This window comes from Ambystoma mexicanum, chromosome 3p, assembly GCF_040938575.1.
Source record: "Ambystoma mexicanum isolate Mex_15411 chromosome 3p, UKY_AmexF1_1, whole genome shotgun sequence".
Classification (NCBI taxonomy): domain Eukaryota; kingdom Metazoa; phylum Chordata; class Amphibia; order Caudata; family Ambystomatidae; genus Ambystoma; species Ambystoma mexicanum.
In genome coordinates this window covers 365,085,823-365,107,052 of record NC_090925.1, presented here as the reverse complement: position 1 = coordinate 365,107,052, position 21,230 = coordinate 365,085,823, and the positions used below count along the sequence as shown (strand labels likewise).

The following is a 21,230-nucleotide window of genomic DNA, read 5'->3' as shown; positions in this document are numbered from 1 at the left end:
TTCTTTTTTTATGTACTTTAAAAATCATTGCATTACACTCCTGCTTCTGAAAATTTGTTTTTACGGTATCCGACTGGTTATTTTTGCATCACTGAATTTCCAGCAAAGTAATTAGACTTTGTTTCTTGTACCGTACTGTAGGCCTAATTGTGTACTTCCTTTTGGTGGTCCTTTGGGCTTAGTTCTTGTGGTGTTCACTTCTTTTCCTCTGTCTAGGTGCTGCATATAATGTGTAGTGCAGAGTTGTGACATAAATCCTTGTATCTGAGAGGAGGGGAATTGTGACTGTATATAGGGCATTTTGGGTCTTGAATATGTAAATGTATGCTTATTTTTGTCTAGGGTTCCCTTTTCCCTACCCCTGTTTCGTATGTGTATTGTGCCTACCACCAGGTAGCGGGCATACATTTAGCTTAGGAGTGGGCAGGGTGTGTCTATTCCTTGTCGCAATGCTTATACCTGCACTTTGGCTATTTATGTTTAGTTTACAGATATTCTGAGATTTTACAATATAGTGTATTTTTCAGCATACCAGTGTGTGGTGTATTCTCTAGTGGGAACAATTGAAAATACTGTACTACCAGCCTACCTTAGCCCTTGAGTCTGTCTGACTGCTCTACCATACTACCTCTAATAGAGTGTGGCCTTTGTTTTGGTTAGAAACCCTGTCTTGGCTTTAGGATAGATGGTTATACATCCTTAACTAGAGGCCAGTGGAAACAATCTCCATAACACAATATTAATTGGAATCCCTTAAAGCCAGTTTGAATGGTAAATTTAGCTCCATATTGGCAAAACAATATTGGCAACAAGTTAGTAATAGTATAAATACACATGGATATGCGCCCCCAAAGGATCTACTGAAAGGTTTGTCTACAAGGGCCTAATTGAACTGTATTCTTAATTGCAAATAAAGTGGAAAAACTGAGCATCTCCAGGGAATGTAGAGAACATTTTGTGAGAAGGGTAAAAAATGGAAGACAGTGGGCCTCATTACACGGTAGGCGGTAAGGGTTTACCGGTACCGGTAAGGGCACCAGTACCGGTAAACCCTTACCGCCTTACTACGAGGTCCCTTTGCGGGACCCGACCTTAACGGCTGGTTTTACCAGCCGTTAAGGAACGGGCCCGCTAAGGGACCTTGGTGCTAATTACGGTACCGCAATTTGCGGTACCGTAATTAGCGCCTTCCCCATTCCCATTGAGTCCTATGGGGGCAAAAATGGGAATGGGGAAGTGCCTTGGTGAATGGGGAATTACCGCCCCCGCTCACCTTGGAGTAGGGCGGTAATTCCGCCATCCACCAAGGCGGACACGGTAAAATACCGGCGGCAACCATGGCGCTGATAGCGCCATGGTTACCGCCTACCGTGTAATGAGGCCCAGTGTGTTGGCCCATACTGACAAGACTAGAGGAAATCCAGCGTATATCCATAGACTTATGGCATCATCAGAGTGCACAGTGGTCTTGAAAGTCAATAGCTGAAGATACACTAAAACCAGGAAAAGACTTGGAAGTATGTGTGTGTTGTACATTTGTATTGTGTTCCTAAACTTGGATGTAAGGTTTTTCACTGAGGTCAATGCAAGGAGATTGGACCAATTACTGCCTTCTTTTGCTCGCTGTCACAGATCAGGGATCAACAGACACCTCTGAACTCGAGAAATACATTTCAGACAGATTTATTTTCCCAACACAAATAAGCCAAAGATGTGTAATAAACTTGGTAAATTAATGATTGGTTTTCATAGAACTCAAAAAGGGAGAATACAGTTTACTTGAGGACTGTAGTCTGTCAATACGTCCCTGATGTTTGTCAGCGTTTCCAGGCGTGTTACGGGAAGATAGAAACGTTTTCCCTCGCTGTCGTTATGGCAAGGATGGAAGCGAATGCAGCCCAAACCAAGATGGTCGCATTAGGTCTCCACCACACAGACGACGATACGCTGTGTCTAACCAGTGACGTGTCCCGGAAGTACCCGAGACAGCCAACCTACTTAAGTAGACTCTCATTCGGATCTGTGCGTCGCAACTTTTCCTTTTCCTCGTTGCAACGGCGGTCCATTTCCCTGTCCCCCCTCTGTTTCCTCGACTCCTGGTGAGCCTTGCAGGGTCCTTGCCTGCTCGCTCTCCTGGCACCTTCATTCTTCCCTGCTATTCTCCATTTCCTGGCAGCATTCCGTTTCTCCTTGCCTCCGTTTTATACCCCTTTTTGCTACCATTCTATGTCCTGCTTTTCTGACATTGGGAAGTACATAGTTGTAATATGTTTGCAGCAAAATCCTTCCATCAATCCTCCTCCCGTCCCTCAAAGCATTCACCATATTGGACACGGCTTGGAGTTTTTTTAATCCCTAAGAGGGATGTTTCATCCCATTTGGACCAATCTTCCTGTCCGCCCCTCTTGCTTCTGTTCCCCATAACAGAACAGAGTGGCTTCTAGAGAAGACAGGCCTTGCCTCTACTCATCACCCGCAAGAAAGACTCCCGAGGTAAGGCCTGTAGCTAACAATGTTCCTGTGACGACCACTCCTGGTGGTCAAGCAAAAGTCACTCAGTAAAGTTGTAAGTGTCCCCTGCACCTCTGGTTGATTCTTTCTGCTGTTGTTGCTGAGTCAGGATGCCAAGTTATCTCTAGGTGGTCCTCCCCACCTGCCAGACTAGCGGGCCCTAGCTTGCTTCAAGTCTTTCCACACTTGGATCACATTTCACCAGATCTTACTGGGTCCAGGTATCTTTGGATATGTGCCCCAGAACACTGGCTACTGACTCTGCCACAGTTGTTGACAGCACAGGATGTATAGGTGTCCTTTTGGAAGGACCTCTTTATTCCCCACCTCACACTCCTAATCTTGCTCACTTTTTATATTCTCTTCCTGCTCCTCCCCTTCCTGGATGCCCTGCAATAATTGGGCCTCCTTTACATCCCTACCTTGCTTCTGTTCTTTTTCCCCGCATAATTTTGTCTTTACCGCGCTGTGTTCTCCTTCTCTTTCTCCCTCATTGATTCTCACATTTTTCTCAAGAGTCTCTGATCTTTCATCCTTTTGCCACTCTCTGCTTCCCTATTCTGATACTCTCCACTCTGTTCTACCTATTTTACTCTTTTCTCCCTTCCTGGTCTACTACTTCCCTTTCTTTCCTTTCTTTCTTTATTTTTCTTCTTCTCCCTCCCTCCTCACCCCAGGTCTATTCGGATATAGGTGATATTTTCGAAAATAAAATACTGAATCCCAAAATACCTATTGTTTTTCTTTCTTCACATTTCACTGCATATATATGTGGGGGTGGGGAGGGGCACACCCCCGCAGTAGTCCTCCATACCCATACACATTTTGTATTAACTTTACCCTTCCCCCACATATATATGTGGTGAAATGGGTCATCTGAAATTCGGTATTTTGGGATTCAGCATTTTTTGTGGTGAAATTATGGGGTGATACCGGTCTATTCCACCTCCTTCCTTCTCTTCGCCTACCTTCAGCTCTATTCTACTTTCTTCACTCTTTCCTCTACCGTCCAGGTATAATCAATCTCGTCTACCCTCCCCTCTGCCTATTCTTCCTTCACTATGCCCTCCAAATCTATGATGCCTCCTCCTTTCTTTCTCACTTTCCCCAATTCTGTTGTCACCGCCTTCTTTCTTGCTCCACTCTCTCTGCTCGTTTACTCTATTCACCTCTCACAGCCAATGCTTTTCACCTTCCAACACCCACAAGTCTCTGCTTTAACTGCCATCAGTTTTTAGGCCCCCACTGACCGGCCACTCGGGACTGCGAATGATGAATTTCACTCAGCTGCGCTCGGTGTCCCGCACTGGGATGGGCTACTGAACATAGAGCTAGCCTCCCCTGCTGTTGTGCCAGTTCCGCAGAGAAAGCTATTAAGAGGAGTATCTGCCATCTTGCATTGCATGCGGCTGCAGCATTGCTGGTCTGCGTGGTGCGTCTGTTGCTCTGGAAGCAGATTGCTAGTCACCAAAGGAATGTAGCTTGCTGACCGCCAGTCATAAAACCACAGTTGAATCTTTGTTAAGTGCAGATTACTGGATTCCAAGGCTATGGATTCTCTCACAGATTCCGCTGGTACAAGTTTCTTCTCGTGCACAAGGTCGTTGGAAAACATAACATAGAAAATGGTGTGAAAGATAGGTCACTGGTGTTTCAGGCAAATTCTGTGACAAGGGGCATTGTAAATCTTGCAGACTTTAGCAAATAAGAAGGTTTTGAGAAGGTAGAGACTTCAAATCAAGAACACTTTTCCCACAAACCCTGGATCACTGTGAAATCTCCCACTATAAAATAAGTATGATACTGGATTAGCAAGGAAGGCCATGACACTTGTTCAGGAATAAGGCCTCTAGCATCACTGCCATAAATCCAATGACCAGACCACACAGAACGTTATTTCAGTGTGATTTATCAAGGGATCTGTACACTGTGAGACACAATATCAAACATGGATGAAGTAAAACAATGAAAATTGTCAGGGTCTTTCTGCAGTTCACAAGCTAACTAAAAATGTAAAGATAACTAAAAGTCCAGCATCCCAGTACTTCAGTTCAGCGATTCTACTTCCCGGTGTCTCTAGGTAAAGTCTCTGGGGGTCTCCACACACCTAGGTTGTGCCCCCTTTTGGGGTTCCATTATGACCACAGTTTTGTTCTGGTCTCATGCTAATGCTCTTCCCTTCTTTACCTTTTTCCTCTGTGACTTTGTCTTTTTCATCTCAAAAGTGTAGAAGTAGGGAGAGTCTCTGCAACGATCGTCTACTCGGTTGGTATAATGTTGCACCCAGGCAAGGAAGGCCTATGGCATTTCACGGGTAGCTAGCTCCCACAGCGCTAGCTGCAGGCTATGAGCAGATCACCACTCTCCAATCTCTTAGATTAATTCCTGAATCAGTTCTTCACTTCTGCTCTCCAACTCCTTCTTTCTCTGGCATATGTCCCCAATTGGTATCCCATTTTCCTGCTCCCATCTCTCCTTTATTGCTACTGTGGGAATGCAGGATCAGAATAGGCTTAAAACGAGACAAGTTCTGCATCTGGTTAATAGTTAATATACAGCCTAGCGAAGAAAGTTACGGTCAACTGTCGCAAAAAGGCTATCAAAAAAGTTCAAAAGCATTTGGTCTTTCAAGTGTTTTAATGCACGTGCCTTTTCTTTGAATGTACTTTGTGTGAGACACCAGAAGGTGTCTCACACACTAGTCCCTGGAGACTTGTCATCCAGGTGGCCAGGACATGGCCATCGATTTTGGATCCAGTTCTTGGGAGTGTACCAGTGCAGGAGGGTCACCTGGGTCAGGGGTCCTATGGGAGTGTGACACTGGATGGTGAGTCGTGGTATCCCTCTCTTCCCTGTAGCACCTTTATCCCATCTTACCCGATGGGATATTTAGAAACTCAACGCCCCTCCCATCCCCTTTTCCTGCACGAACACTTTCTCACAGACAGCCCGCTCTGGGAGAAAACAAACTCACACCCGAGCCACATACAAGACCTGTCCCAGTACTGTGGTCGGGTGAGGTCAGGCAATTATCGACAATCACTCACACCTGACTTACATTACACTTTCCTACATGGATAAAAGGCGGAGCATGAGAGCACACGCTGAGCGAGGCAAAACACAACAAAGGTACAGCAGATTCAAGTTGGCAGTTGAACAAGGGGAGAAAGACGGCCATGCACAAGAGGTTTGTGCAAGGGGCAACAGCCTTAACCTTGTTGACAGGAAGCCGTTACGTTTTCTGCTTTGAATGTTTCTTGAGAGTAAGACCAGGAGACGAGGCTAAAGAATCCTGCCTTGTGTGGTGGAGATATCGAGGGTCCTCCCATGAGACTGACCAAGGGAGGGAGGAGCATCAGACGCTGTGGTATCGTCCTTGGCTCCAAGAACAAAGAAGCAACAGAGAACAACACAGCTGGTGAGTTGGGGAGAACTGTTTGTGTTCAAGTTAAGGTTGCAAGCGGAAACATTGTTAAGTGAGCACTGGAAAGAACATTGTTAAACGTGTGTTATGAAAGACACGAGTGAAGCTAAAATGCTGGTGAATATTTGAACATTCGAAGGAAAAAAAATGCTACTGTTGACAGAGTGGTCCGGCACTGTGAATGTGCTCAATCGAAGGTCTCTGTACGGCATCTTGACGAAAAGAAAAGAAAGCAGAACAGCAGTGTGAAGAGTAAATTGTGTGAAGTGAATCGAAGTGGTCCTGCAACGGTTTAAGCAAAGCCCATTGCACATGCAAAAGTCTTCGATTCTGGTATCGAAAGGGGATCTGAGGCTGGACAAGATGGATCCATGGTCCGAACCCAAACGAAGCAGACCAAACTGTGAACATTTTAGAAAAGTGGTCTGAGCCCGGACGAGGGGGACCCGTGGTCTGAGCCCAAAGGAGGGAGACCAATGGAATCGAAGTGGCCCTGCAACGGTTAAGGAAAACCCATCACCCATTTAAAAGTCTTCGATTCTGGTATCGAAAGGGGATCTGAGCCTGAACGAGGGGGATCCATGGTCTGAGCCCAAATGAGGGAGACCAAATTGTGAACATTGTAGAAAAGGGTTATCATATAGGACAGTGTATGTTGCAAGACAGCGCAGGAGACTCTTGGGTCAAAGTCCAAATCCTTAAATTATTAAAGAATCAAAGGTTATCCAGATATGTGATTAGTGTTTTATTTCTGTTACAGCCTTGACATGTGTTTTGACCATTTGGTCGTCCTCAAGGCTGTAGTGATCACACCAAATAACATCATAGTGAATAAAACATTGATTCCATATATTAGTTGACATAAGTGATGTACAGTATCCTATACAGAAAAGCATGATTGATAAAGAAAACAAAGTATGTACAAGTTGCCAATCATACATGAAATGCATATATAAAGGTGTACATACCCAAAATCAAACCGGAAACAGGCTGGAAGGGCAAGAGCAAAAGGATGAGAACAAGGAATTGTTATATTCAAATCACTGTCAAATACAGAATCGCCAAATGTCATCACATTTTTTGTATGTGTCACATCTAATGTGTTTTTTAGTCATCCAAATATAGAACCATGCTGTTTGCCAAATTGTACAAGAAACAGTCTACCATCATGGGTAGGCAGGACCCCTACCAAGGGTTTATGGAAATCATGAGAGATGTGCCAGTTTTTAAGCCTGCAAGTCCTGTGAGTCCTGAAAAAATGTTCAAGAATAAGTGACCTAGAACAAAACACGAGTGAGTCCTTTGCCTAATTGTAGAACTTGTGTCGAATGGTACAGGCAAAAGGTAAGAAATATCCCAAATGCCAAAAGAAAGTTGATCATGCATAACCCAGTGGTAATATTTAAAATTAAATGGATATACTAACTCACCGAATTGGTCAATAATAATGACCTATGGAATTTGGAGAAGATAAGGAAAAACGGTAGAGTGCCTATTGATTAATTACAAGGGTCAAAGCGTGGCTATAATGAAAAATGATGGCAGAAAGTCTGCAAGGGACATGTCCTTACCTTGGCGTTGCAAATAAGGCAGCCCGTTTGCTCGGTGTGCTGCATAGAGACCTCTCAGAATATGGGTCCGACCACAATGTGGTTAGGTATGACAACAGCCGGTATCTATTGTAATGGTAGGGCCCACTTGGATGGGAGTAGTGTCACATTAGTGCCATGATTCAATGAAAAACCGGAGTTCCAAGTATTGGATGGATGAAAATCTTACCTAGTAAGTCATGACTTAATATCAAAGAATATTCAGTTAGAATTCGGTCTGAAGAAAGTGCAAGTACTCCAAATTAGAAGTTCCTAATACCTGTGATGCAAATAAATAAATGTGTCACCTAGGAAAACGCCTGGAATACATTTTGGCAAATTAAAGAAAATGTGCATTATTTGGTCTTGCATAACACCGAATTGAAAATGGGCCGTATCCTGCGTTCCTGGCTGTCGGCGTGTTGCCGCGCCATATTGGAACACAATAAATACAGTAAACATTGCGTGCGACGTCACACAATGCGTATGATGTCACGCACATGCGTAATTTGTTTCCATTGTATTCTGCCCCTAATGAGAAGAGACGTAACGTGGGACGTATGGTCCGATGTCACAAAATCGTAGTAGCTCCATCAGCGCGTGAAAAAACGAAAGAACAGTGACATGCTGTCAATGGTAGATAAGGCAAATATTGATGTTATGCACTGAAAGAAATGGGAAATGTGTGACGTGGGTCATGTAGTCAGACGCCACACAGTCATGATGGCTCCATCAGCACGTACAAATATGAGGCTTTACCAATAATAAAGAGAGGAAAAGTCTGTTGTTGAGAACACTCGGGTGCATGAAGCACAATCTGTCTAAAACTCGTAAGGTCATTAAATTTAGTGCACATGAGGTGGCGCGTGACGGCCAACCTCAAAAGCCGCACAGGCCACATTGGCGTACTGTTTGGAGGATGAGCACTGAGAATTGTCCAGTTATGACAAAGCAAAATGAGAATTGGGCTTCCCCTATATCTAAAGTGATGTGTGCAAATCCACACAATATGACATGTTGATGAGTACCAGGACCAATAAGAGAATAATGTCAATATGAGATATGTTACATGTCACAAGTGTTAACACGTGCATGTAGCGGTTGTAATTGACTATTGTATATCTTAGGCTGAGTGGTATTTAATTGTGAATAAATTCAAATTAAACGATGAGTAACCTAATATGTTGATGGGAAATAATCTCAAGTCATACTAGATAGCTAATAGAATCAGGCACTTGTGAAAAGGATAAATATTGAAACTGACATACCCTTCATGAGTCTCATCAAATCAACAATTACAGAATTTCCGAATGGTCAAAAAGTAATGCACCATAATTTATAGAAAGACATTCATCTCATGTTCTGAATTAAGTCCATGTTGGACACACTGTAAGTTACAAATGAGTTTGGCCTCTATTTGTCTGAGCTTGAGTTGCAGATCTCCTCCTCTCTTACCCAAGAAAGCCTTTTTAAGGCCAGTGAATCTGATGTCATTAACATTATCCATCTGATGACATTCTTGCCAATGGAGTGCCAATGGCAACTTATGGTCTTGTTTCTTGGGGCTTGAAATGTGTTCTCTAATTCTAGTGCGGAGCTGCCTGATGGTACTTCCTACATATACCTTCAGGCAGATGCACACAATTGCATAGACAACAAATTTAGTCTGACAGTGAAATTATTAATCATGGTTCTGATGCCCAATTGGGTAGTGAATTTGCAACTGTCTGGATGCGCAAACCTACACATAGTACAGGTTCCGCATTTGAAAAATCCTTTAGCTGGTTGCAACCAAGCTGTACCCTTGGGTTGGGGATCAGTAACAAATGAAGGACACAATTTGTTTTTTAGAGTTGGTGCTCTTGTGAAAACAAATGAAGGTTTGTCATTAAGAAAGGGCAAAATGTCACTATCAAGTCTCGCAATCTCCCAATGTTTGTGTACAATTTTGCATAAATCATGTGCATCAGTTGAATATTGTTTGATAGTATCTACACATTTTCTAGATGGTCTTGTTGGCATGTCAATGTCTTTCGGTTTGAGCATGTCTGATCTTGATTTCTTTTCAATTTTAGTGCAAGCTTTGGATATGGTGTTCTCTTGATAACCTCTTTCCCTGAATCTTTTGGCTAGGAGTTCACTCTCTTGAGAATATACAATATCATTACTGCAATTGCGGCATGCCCGAAAATATTCACCAGCTGGAATATTCTTGATGGTCGATTTGCGATGGCAACTGCCGCATGCAATGCACTATTAACCTCTGTGGATTTACGGAATGTTCTGGTTTCAATTCTGCCCTGTGTAATGTATATTGTGAGGTCGGGGAAATTGATGGAAGCACTACTACATTCACCCCTGTAACAGAAATAAAACACTAATGAGATATCTGGATGACCTTTGATTCTTTAATAATTTAAGGATTTGAACTTTGACCCAAGAGTCTCCTGCGCTGTCTTGCAACATACACTGTCCTATGTGATAATAATTTCACCAAGGGGCCTAGTGGAACCTCATATTTTGCTTCTGCTGCGGTTGACTATCAGTTAATTACAGAAGGCCAGGTGCACCCCAGCCTTTTACTCCCCTCCGTTCTTGGTTTTTGTTTCATTGTAGTGTTAGACCAGAAAAAGCAACCCCATAGTCGAATGATATGTATAATATGTTGGCCAGAAGCCAATCGCATTATGTGACAAACATTGCAATCTAAGAATCTTCATTGTAACCAAAGGGTGTCCAATTTGTGAAATGTCGGCCATTTGCTTTTTTCATTTCTGTCAAAACGCTTTGCAAATGTATTCCATGCTTTAGACTTGCACACCGCCTGAGGCCACGGTTTGAGCGCTGAAACACTAACACAGACAGGAATGTCAAACTGTGCAGAAACACATTGTTTTTCTCTCTCACTAAGTCCTTGAAGTCGAGCAAAAGCTGCATCTAATCTGCAGTCCAGGTGCCAGGTTGTCTTGCAAGCACTGTTGTAAAAGGCAGTTAAACATACATTATATTCTCCTAGCGGTGCTCCTTCGTGGAGAGTGGTATTTTCTGCTTCAGAACTATCTGACCCTTAGCTGATGAGCCGAAACACACAAATAATGTAGTATGGAATGTTTCCCTGCTAAGAACACGATATCCTTGCTGAGCCAGAGCTCCATGTTCCCCATAACAGAAAGCTGTCTCTGCTGCCTTTGCTAAAATAACTATGATTAGGCTGAATGAAGACTTGTCATAACGTGTCATAATTGTCAATCACTGAACCCCAGCCTGTATGACATGTATGAGGGCGGGTCGAATTGCCTTAACAAAGGATATGTCTAATGTATATATAATGCTGCTTGAGCGCTCTCTCGCATCTCACAGTGTTTGGGAACACATGTCGTGAGGTGGTGAGACCCAGTCGGCCGACTGAGAATACTTTGAATAAACCAGACTTGTTTGGAAAAAGAACCTCGCGTCTGATGTGTCCTTTTAGTATATGGTTATTGTGCCTTAGTTTCCAGATATGGTCTTTATGGCTTAGCAGTAGAAAAGGGGTCTGAGCCCGGATGAGGGGACCCGTGGTCGGAGCCCAAAGGAGGGAGACCAATTTTGAACTTGTGAAAGTGAAACCTTGACAAAGAAAAGGAACCTTTGTGTTTTGCTTGCTGCATCAGGCCCTCTGCATTGAGAGACTGTCATTGCAAGACAGACTTTGGCGGAAGGCCCTGATCCCTATGTGTTGAACTGTTACCTCATGGCCAAGAAGCTAAAGTGTGCGCGCGAAGCCCGCACGTGCTGCCTTGTCCTGTGCTGAAAACGTGGGGAATGGAATCCAACTGCTCAACTATAATGACATATATAATTTCTTGAACACATTTTTTCTTTTGCGTACATTATTCCACACCATTTTGTATTTAGAAGTATGGGCTGGCAATAGGTTTATTAGTATAGGCCCTTTTATTTTGACAGAGTCCACTAGGACTGCGTTATTATTATTTGATGTTTGTAGCTTGCTCCCATCCTTAGATTTAGGTTTAGATAGGCGTTTTACCTACCCATTCAAGTTCAATAAACACCATTGAACTGTGATCACTTGTGTCTGTCTTCACTGTTTGATACCACGCCTTCCTTACATTTGTTAGCATACACACACAAAGGAAATGAAAAGCCAACCATGACCTCCCGCTTGTCCCATTCATTCATTGGGTGCCTTCAAGTCTCCCCCCTCCCCACAGCGCGTTCCTCCACCCACGTCATCTTTAGATTTACAGCATACAGTGACACATTTTCTGCATAGTGGTCTATCAAGAGCTGCACTTATACTCTGTAAATGGGGGGCATTCTTCAGATTTTCTGTACGGCGGATGCAGGGTCGTCTCGAGGGGCACTAAATAAAGCAATTGGAAATGATGTCAGAGAAAAGGTGTGACCTGATCCAAACAGCACATGTGGACCCCCTGCTCTCTGTGTCTTCAGAGGCACAGCACCACAGCCCCATCTCACTGGTGACATGCAGCAAGGCAGAAATACTTGTTTGGGGCTGCAGGTGGTACTCCTTTTCAGAAAACCATTGCCTAGCAATTTGTTGCTAGACTTTCTTTGAGGGTGGAACACGAGACTGTTATGCAAATGAGCATTTCTCCTCGGGCAAAGGTTCATTGAGCTAAAACGTGGTTGTAGACCGTCCTGAGTGGGAATTATGCCAGGGAACAGGTTGTTTGGCCGTGGTCCTTCTCAGTATAGAGGTGCTCTCGCATTTATGGCAGAGAATTCGTTGGTATACCAGCGTTCGGAATGGAGGGGAGCTGGGAGCTGTTTAGCTCCTGCTTATTGCCTTGAAGAACCTGCTTAGCTTGTCACCAATGGGCAACAGGAGCTACGTTTGTCTCCCCAGGCCAACCAATGGGAAACAAACACACCTGTGTGAATGTAACCCTGTGCGTTTGAAACAATCTATAAATAACAGTAGGTCCTCACTATGTCATTTAATGCATAAGTGGTCAAACAATAGACAAAACGATACGTTTGCATCTTATGTTGAAATTCGATTTGCAGAACACTATGTACCAACTCCTTCTCCCACCATGGTAACGCCTGTTCACTGCTTAATGCTGTATACAGAGGAGCTGCTTTTAGCTCCTGCTTATTCACGCTTAATGTCTGCCCCTGGTAGACCAATATTTCATTCAGATGGACCCGCTTTTAGCTTCACTGATTTTGTGCTAGAACTCTGCATATTATCATGGTCAAAGGGCAGTAACACTTAAAAAGTGAATGTCCACCAAACACAGGTTTTCTTTCATGACATTTAACAAGACCGGAAGCTCTAGAAGCGGCTGATGCTCAAACTTAAATGGAATAGAACAATAAGTTCAAACCTATATTGATGCACATGTTACTCCCGCGCTCTCTCCATGTTCTTGAAGTAGTTTGTGATTTCCTTCCCGTTAACAAGGGCACAATCATATTGGGAAAAATATTTATTTTTGTTTCAAATCTGTCAAAAGTAGCACATTTTTTTCAGCTGTATCATTTTAATTCTGAGTACTCTTGTTGGTAAACGTTATAATATATATATTTTCACAACACCAAGAAAGTTGGTGGGTTTAAAAAGGTTTGAAAAGAAAACCATTCATATATAAGAGATCATGCGCCCACCCCCTGCGTTGCATTGCAGAGCTGTCCGTGCTGAGCTGTTTCATCACATCACGTGTGTCCTTGCAGGGCACTTCCAGAACAGGCGTAACTTTGGAGATAACCCCTCTACAACGCCTACACAGCCCTGCTGAATTCATGAACGCGTTTAGTTAACGGAGCGCTGGCTTCACACTAAGCCGTAGCGAGGCCAAGGCCGGCTGTTGCCATGGAGATCCGCAGCATAGGTCTGCTAAAAGCACCTGCCTTCATTTTATAGCTGGCCTTATGGGTGATTATAGCGGAAATTATGGCTTATTTTTCCAATGATTGGGAAAAGCTTGTGTCCATTGCAGTTACTTATAGTGTTGTTTCTTGCAGGTGCCATGAAACGGAATCTAAATGGTGAACAAGTGAAAGCCGATTTTATTACACTAGGTAAGTTTACATAGAAGTAGAGGTTGGTTTTCCACCTAAACTGTACCTCGTTAAGCCCCTCTGTGCACCAAGACTTTGGGGTCCCACCCTCATAACTTTTAAGGTTTTAAACACAGTTACTCGTGGCAGTTGTTGTGTAAATACCTGTGTTGTGGTGTAAATACCTGCTCATGAATGAGGCTGCCTCACGGTCTCAGGCAGGTTTGGGGAGGTACTTCCCACCAAATATTTTTTAAACCTATATTATTAAATCATAAAGGTAAACACCACATTATGAATCGGATCACAGCACTGATACTCCACCTCAAACAAATGTAGAATTTCTCAGGAATTGTTATGTCTGAGGTAATGGAAGCTTTCATGAGTGACGTGTGGCTGTGGAGCTTTGTGTCATTGCTCTGTACCTGCATTCCAGATGTGCCAGTTAACATTAATTGGTGTACAATGCCACTGTCAGTCTTTCTCTGTTTCAATGTACTCACCTCAACCTACCTTCGTATCAACTACCTGGAGCCTCGCAATAGTCACTTACCTGTGTGACGGGGTGGCCCGCCACAAAAAATCACAACGACCCTGGTGACAAGTACATTTTTTGATTTACAGACTGGTTTGTTGTTCAAGGAGAGCATTCTCTATGGTTCTCAGCGCTTGGGATTTTTGGCGCTAGGGGGGTCCCTCCCTTGCTCAACTTTCCATGGGTGTCCCTCCTCCCTAGCCCAGGCAGCATTATCTGGGATTTTAGTACTTGCCAACGGTATGCTCCTTGACAGTAGCCTTCACACTCCAGTCGCTCTTGCCTTCTCTGGTCTTTTGGATGTCGTCCTCCGCCGTTGGTCCTCACCCACACCACACCAAACATCTCCCATGCTTGCTCTTATATGTCCCTCCCCCTCTCTGGATTGGCAACTTACCCTAACAAGGGCTTACATCACTCTCGAGGGGTGCGACCAGGGAGGGGTTGGGAGGTTACATAAAGGCTTTAAGCCCCCTGCCCCCTTTTCTACTGGCTTGGCTGCATTAGGGAGTTTCTCTTGGTGAGCTGGCTCTTCTCCTTTGCTGGTTTGTGGTCTTTCTTATGAGGATATTGCGCAGTGTGAAGCAAGGTCTTGCCGTGGTACTATCCTGGCTCAGGTAATGAGATGATGAGAGGAGGCCTGTCTACACATTCTCTGGTGCCCAGGGTTGTTGGGGTCAGACTTGCTGCCATCTCTGACAGGGCTGGATTAACCGCCCTGTCACATATCTTCACCCTTTCTCCGAAGTCGTCTTCCCCCTCTCTGAATTATCCCCATGGGCTAACTGTCTGGGGATAGCGAGACAAAAAATCTATGCTGGCTTGTTTTATTTCTTCCCAATGCCCTACTGTAAAGGAAAATTACTGTAAGGCCAAGAGCCTTTTCAACATGCAGGTATTGGAGTCTTTATTGTGAGCCATCAGAGGTGGCAAGAGACATTTCCAGCAGTGTTCCATCTAGAGAGTGTTCCTTTGTGCCCCTGGCACTTTTCAATTGGTTTATTGTGTTTGCTGCACTGTCCGTGTCCCTGCCCTACTTCCCTGTTGTTCCCCCATTGCTCCCTCCCTCCCTGGATCCCCATTGGGCAGCTATCTGGCCCATGTGACTGGTTCACTCCATTCCTGGAGTCTCCACAGGGCAGCCCCACCGCCCGTTGCAGCCCCCTGTGGCGAAGGACCCCAAAGCAAAGGACTGCTCCAACAGAAGCAGCTCCAGATGGTGTCTGCCAGGGAAGCAAAAAGCCTGTAGCTGTCAACCTGCTTCAACTACTAAAGTAAGTGCAGTGGGTCGGGGGGGGGGGGTGGTGCAGCAGTCGCTGCACCCCGCTAAACTGACCTACCCATCTAATATACTCTTATTTTTCTTATCGCACCACTCGTAAGCATCTCACTTAACTGTATTGCTCACCCATGTCTCACATACTCTCTATGTGACTTGGGAACATTGTTATATAAGGCGAATGCGACACTATTTCAAGCTATTAATGTTTCTTTGTCTAAAGACCTGGATGTGCACCCTGAGCAGTAGTGTACATCCTTAGTCAATAGGTGGTAGGCGGTAGAGCGCTGAAAGTGGGAGTATTGAAGTGTTTAGATGTAAGATGATGATATTATTGTTTGCTTAGGAAATATTAATTTTATGGGAAATACTGATTTGTATATGTACAATATGTTTTTTATATGATAATTTTCGTTTTAAATATAAATGTTTGTGTAAAGTTTCAATGTAAACTAAATCACAATAAATTAATATTATTATTATTAATAAACCATCTCACATCTCTCTAGGAAAGTCCATTTTCTTTTTTGCTTTGCTGTTGTGTTAAAACTAGGCCTTTTTCCCCTATTTTTAGGAAAGTCATATCTAGGTGTTTTTGAAGTGCGCTGCTCCTCCACCCCCTATCTTCTGTCAAACTGCTCCTGCGTTGCCCTGTGGTGTGTTGCCTGCTGTATGCCTCCTTCTTTGAGAACCCTCCTCTTCTGGTGCTTCCTGTGGTGCGTGGCTGCGGGCTGTGCTTCTTTTCCTCCCTCACTCTCCCTTCTTGCCTCCTGGCACCCTCTATGGTGCTCTCAATCTCTCCTATCTTCTCAAACTGCTACTCTTCTCATATGTTATTCCTCTCACTAAGTCTGGAAGGAAAATGTTCCACAGGGATATCCTAGTCTACAACTCAGGCCTCTCTATCGCTGATAACCATATCAGCGCTTCCTCCAGATATACTCTCACCGACTCGTTCCCTCTCCAGACCTATGGACCCCTCATATGGTCTCTGCTTTCTCCTCCTCTCCCATTAATGGTGGCACCCGGTGGGAGGTCCCCATGGCCCCCTTCCAATCCTCGAAGACCATCATCAATGTCTATCTAAATGGTACTGTCATGGTCCAGGGCTCTCAGCCCAATCTCCTCCTCCTTGATAGACGTCTCCCGTGTCTCATCAATTTCCTTCCGTCTCCTGCCACTCCTTCTAACACCTCTCTGGCCCCTATGCTACCTCCATCTACTGCCTCTGCCCACTCTCTGGCCCTTCTACCTCCTCCGCGGGGTGTACCATACTCTTGCACCCCACCCTGAAGTCTTTCAAATGTGGCAACCTGCTCCACATAGCTACTCTCAACTCTCGCACCGCTGTCAAACATTCCTCTAACATCTGCCACCTCCTCGAAGACCTTGACCTGGTTGTCCTCGCTCTCACTGAGACATGGTTCACGGCCAGCTCTGTCACAAGTTTTGACACTCTCCTCCCCGAGGGCTACTGTCAAACTCTGAATGTTGTGGTTCCTGAGTCTCCCAGTTTCCCTCCTCCTCCTCCTCACCTGTTAGACTGTCGTCTTGATCAACAGGACTCGGGGACCTTCTTGATCTGTAATCCCTTTCCTTTTTTAAGCAAGGTTTACTCCTCCCTCAAGTGGAAGCCACAGCGAAAGCTTAACTAAAGAGCTCGCTCTCTGGGACCCCCTCCCGAGAGGGAAAGAATGGGGAAAAAAGCCAGGAGTGGCTAAAAAAAAAAACAACAATGCATTCTGCTGAAGAGTTCCGGTTGGCAAGTGGGCTCCGTGAAGTAAGAATTGCAGTTTATCCAAGCAGCGGACAGAATCCAGAGGTACGGGTAACTAGCACAAAGCAGTGCCAAGAAAGGGAAATAAGAACCAAAGGTAAGGAAGAAAACTGGACGGAGACAGAGAGGAGAAGTCAGAGATGGAACCGGAAAGGGAAAGCAGAAACGGAACAGCCAAGCGGCGGCGTCTGTGACGATAGAGGAGGAGCAGAGCGGGGAAATCCGCGACGGGAAACAGAATAAGAGCTGTAGGAAAAAAATTGTCCGAGGTGGAACCAAGGCAGGAACAGAGCTGAGGAAGATAGTAAGCCCGAGGACTGAAAAGGAGAGAAAAAATGTGGCGAAGAGCATACAGCAACACAGGGCAGTCGCAGGTAGAGATACTGATTAAACGGTTGCAACGTGACGCGGATGAAAGGGGGCGTGGCTAAAAAGTGCTACGTCTGCGTGCGGAGCACAACTAGACCGCTAAGAGGAAAGAAGCGTAAGGGACACCTAGCGTCCCCCCATGCGGTAACGGCTCCAAATGCGCCAGGTCCTGAAGCGGTGCATAACAGTTACAAGATCCTCTCTGAGCCCAGAACCAACCAGCTCTGTGGTGGAGTGTCCCTGATCATTCCAGAATGGGTCCCTGCTTCTGTCATTCCGAAGCAGGCCTACTCCTCCTTTGAATGCCTAATCTACAGGCTCTCTATCTCTCCTGGCCTCTCTCTGACTGTGGCCACCATCTACAGGCCACCTCACCAGGTCACCCTCTTCCTCTCAGAATGGGCTAACCTCTCTTATTCCCTCCTTGCGTCAACCTCTCAACATCTCCTCAGAGACCTCAACATCCACCTGGATGCTTTTAATCCCTCCTCTTGGCTCTTTCGCAACCTATGCAACTCTCTCTCCCTTTCCATTCTACTCTCTGGTCCAACACACTCTGCTGGACACACCTTGAATCTTCTCATCTCCTCAGACATCCCTCCCTCTAACCCACTGACCACTCCTCCTCCCCTGGACTGACCACTTTCTGCTCTCCTCTCACCTGAAACTTCTTGCCCTCTGACACAGCCCTCTCTAACCTGCATCTTTCTATCTCCAAAACTCTAGGCATCCTTGCCCCTGTCATGATAATCCGTCTGAAGCCTTCCTCCAAGTGCAACTCTTGGTACCACTCCGACCTCGCCGCCCTGAATCGCAAGTGCAGGGTGGCTGAGAGGAAGTGGAGGGCTTTGGGCGCATCCTCTGACAAACTGGCCTGCCGCCTGCTCCAAAGGAAATACATACTTTATATCCTCTCCAAGAAGAGGGTCTATATGCAAGCCTGCAACACGGCTTAACTCTTTAAAATCTGCAAGGAGCTGGCCAATCCTACTGCTCTCTCCACCTCTCCTGTTCCCTCCCTCGCCCTCTGTACGGCTCTGGCCTCTAATTTCCCCACTAAAACTCAGGACATCCTATCCTTGCTTTCCACTTCCTCTCCCTCTTCCTCTCTCAGGCCCCCTTTGGCCGCCTCTCCCTCTCCTCTTCCTTTTTCCTCCTTTGTTGTGGCAACACCTGGCAATGGCCCTCATTACAACCCCGGCGTTAACGAATGGCGCTATTAGGGGTTGTAATGAGGGCCTATTAGGCGCTATCATGCCTGGGCATGATTATAAATCTTTGAGGATTCCAGAAAGGAAGACAGAAGGGGCGTGACCAGAGATTCCAAAAGTTTAGACTGGAACGGGAGCAGGGATATAGGGCGAAAATTAGAAGGAATAGTAGGATCAAGTGATGGCTTCTTAAGAAGAGAAATAACCCTTGCATATTTGAGCTCCGGGGGTACCAATCCAGACTGGCAGGAGTTATTTATAGCCGCTGTAATGTCAGACAGAATGTCCGGGGCAATCGTCTTCATAATTGCAGGAATGGTGTCCTCCGGGGAGGAAGATTTAATCTTTAGAATGGCTGCTAGAACCTCTGCCTCGGTGAACAGAGGGAAGATGGACCAACTAGCAGGGGGGTCAGAGGGGGTGGGCGGCACAAAGCTAGTGGTGCACGAGGACTGCGTGGCAGAAGATTTAGCGATGTTAGTTCGAATCACATCGATTTTCGTGATAAAAAAAGTGTCATTACATAGCTTTTGCGATGGCTTAACCGTAGAGGCAAGAGGCTCAGAAGAAGCGAGTGACTGAACAATAGAAAATAGTGTTTTTGGCTTGCATAGAGCATTTTCAGTTTTTTGAGCAAAGAAAGTGGCTTTGGCCAATTTGACATTGGCTAGGTATATAGAGAGACTAAGCTTGTACGAGTCTCTAAGTAATGGGTCATAACTAATCCGCCATTTACGTTCAGCTTGTCTGAGTAGCAGGCGGGCGCTTTTTAGCTGATCAGTAAACCAGGGCTGAGAGAGTAGTCTACGATTTTGAGTCAGTTTAAGTGGGGCAAAGACATCGGCGGCGGACAGCAGCGACTTCGAGAGTCTAGTTAAAGATACAGATCCCAGGGAGGTACACTTAGAGGCTATAAGGGCACCTACTTGAGACACTTCATCAATTCACAACAAGACAATTGGGTGGAGCTGCTACCCACAGCAGAATTTTCTCATTTCACCACGAAACCCAGCCCTTTCTTTTACACCTATGGTCTACATCCCTGTACCTTACCCAGCTCCATTACCCCTGCTTCTAAGATTCTCTCCATTGACTTTTTGTTATCAGAAATTGCTGAAGCACACAAGACCGCTTTCCGAAACCTGAAGGATTACAAAGAGAAGGACAAACAATGGTCAGACAGGCTTCGCAGAGATGTACCTTATTGGGGGGTGGGTACCAAGGTCTGGCTGTCCACTTGGTACTTACCTAGATGGATTCACCCGTCTAAACTCTCTCCCTGGTGCATATGGCCTTATGAAATTTCAGCCAAGGTCAACCCAATAGCCTTCAGACTTAAGTTGCTGAAGACCCTCAGTCGATTGCACCCTGTGTTTCACTCCTCTCTGCTTCGCCCATGTATCCAAGATCTTTTCCAGCGGCAGCGAACAAGAATTCCCATCCAGGCCTCTACTGACCCCAAGGAGTATGAAGTGTCTTGAATTTGCGACTCTCGGTATCATAGAGGCACACTTGAATACCTGTGGAAAGGCTACCTTTCTTCAGAAAACTCTTGGGAACCCAGCTCATACAAGCCCCTCCATAGACTTCATCCAGGAAAGCCCGGAACAACCAGGTATCGACTGTGGTTGACTGTCATCTCCGTAGCCTTGCAGCGTATTTGGAGACGCTGGACGTTCCGCCATTGACTTGGCCAGAACATCTATACCGCAGCGTATTTTAGCGCTTTAGTGGTTTTCAACATGGCCGCCGTCTGCTGCTATATGTTTAGCGTAGCGGTCTGCAGCGACGCATTGCAACCGACTTTGTCCTAGGGGTTATGCTGTGTGTGTAGGCTCTCCTATCCGCTTTGCTTAATTGGTCCTGTACATTTTTATACTGTCTGTCCTCGCTACTCGCTCCGCCTCGGAGCATGGTCTCCCTTGGTTCCAGCTGCTTTCTTCGTCCTGGTTTCCCGGTCTCGTTCTGGTCCCCCTGCTCTCTCTCTGGGGTTTCTCCCCGTTCCCTCTGCCTCTCTCAAGTCAAGGAAGAAAAAGTAGGGAAGAAAAGGTCGGACTACGGAAACCCTCTCAACCAATCCGGAAGAATCAGGTGAGGAGTTGGGGCGTCTCCCTGATTTGTGTACCAATCTTGACTGTGGTATACAGCTGTTTTCAAGGTCTTTATCTTCATCAGTTTCTTCATATCGGTCTTTAATTTTGACATGAAGCTGATTCCTTGGTCTGTCAGGATTTCACTCGGGAAGCCCACTTGGGTGTAAAATGGGATGATTACCTTCAGGAATGCCTTAGTCTTATTGGCCCTGTGCGGAAAGGCATCTGCATATCGAGTGGCATAGTTGACAAGTACCAAGATGTAGCGATGCCCTGATTTTGAGGGTTCCAATTGACCGATCACATCCATGCCAATATGCTGAAAAGGTACCTCAATGGTAGGTAGCGGTTGCAGCAGGTTTTGGGCACATTGTCTGGGGAGGTCTTTTGACACACTGGACAACGGGAGCCG

General features: G+C 45.4%; 1 protein-coding gene across 2 annotated transcripts in view; it reads left to right on the top strand.

Moving 5' to 3' along the window:
* COMMD7 (COMM domain containing 7) overlaps positions 1 to 21,230 on the top strand; it is a 314,702-nt gene that overhangs the window by 160,235 nt on the left and 133,237 nt on the right. Inside the window, exon 4 of one of the 2 annotated variants that reach the window (XM_069651022.1) lies at positions 13,519 to 13,575. The exons of the other annotated variant lie outside the window; for it this stretch is intronic. Coding sequence (XP_069507123.1) covers positions 13,519 to 13,575 — 57 coding nt within the window. The remainder of the gene's footprint in view (positions 1 to 13,518; positions 13,576 to 21,230) is intronic. 2 annotated transcript variants of the gene reach the window in all.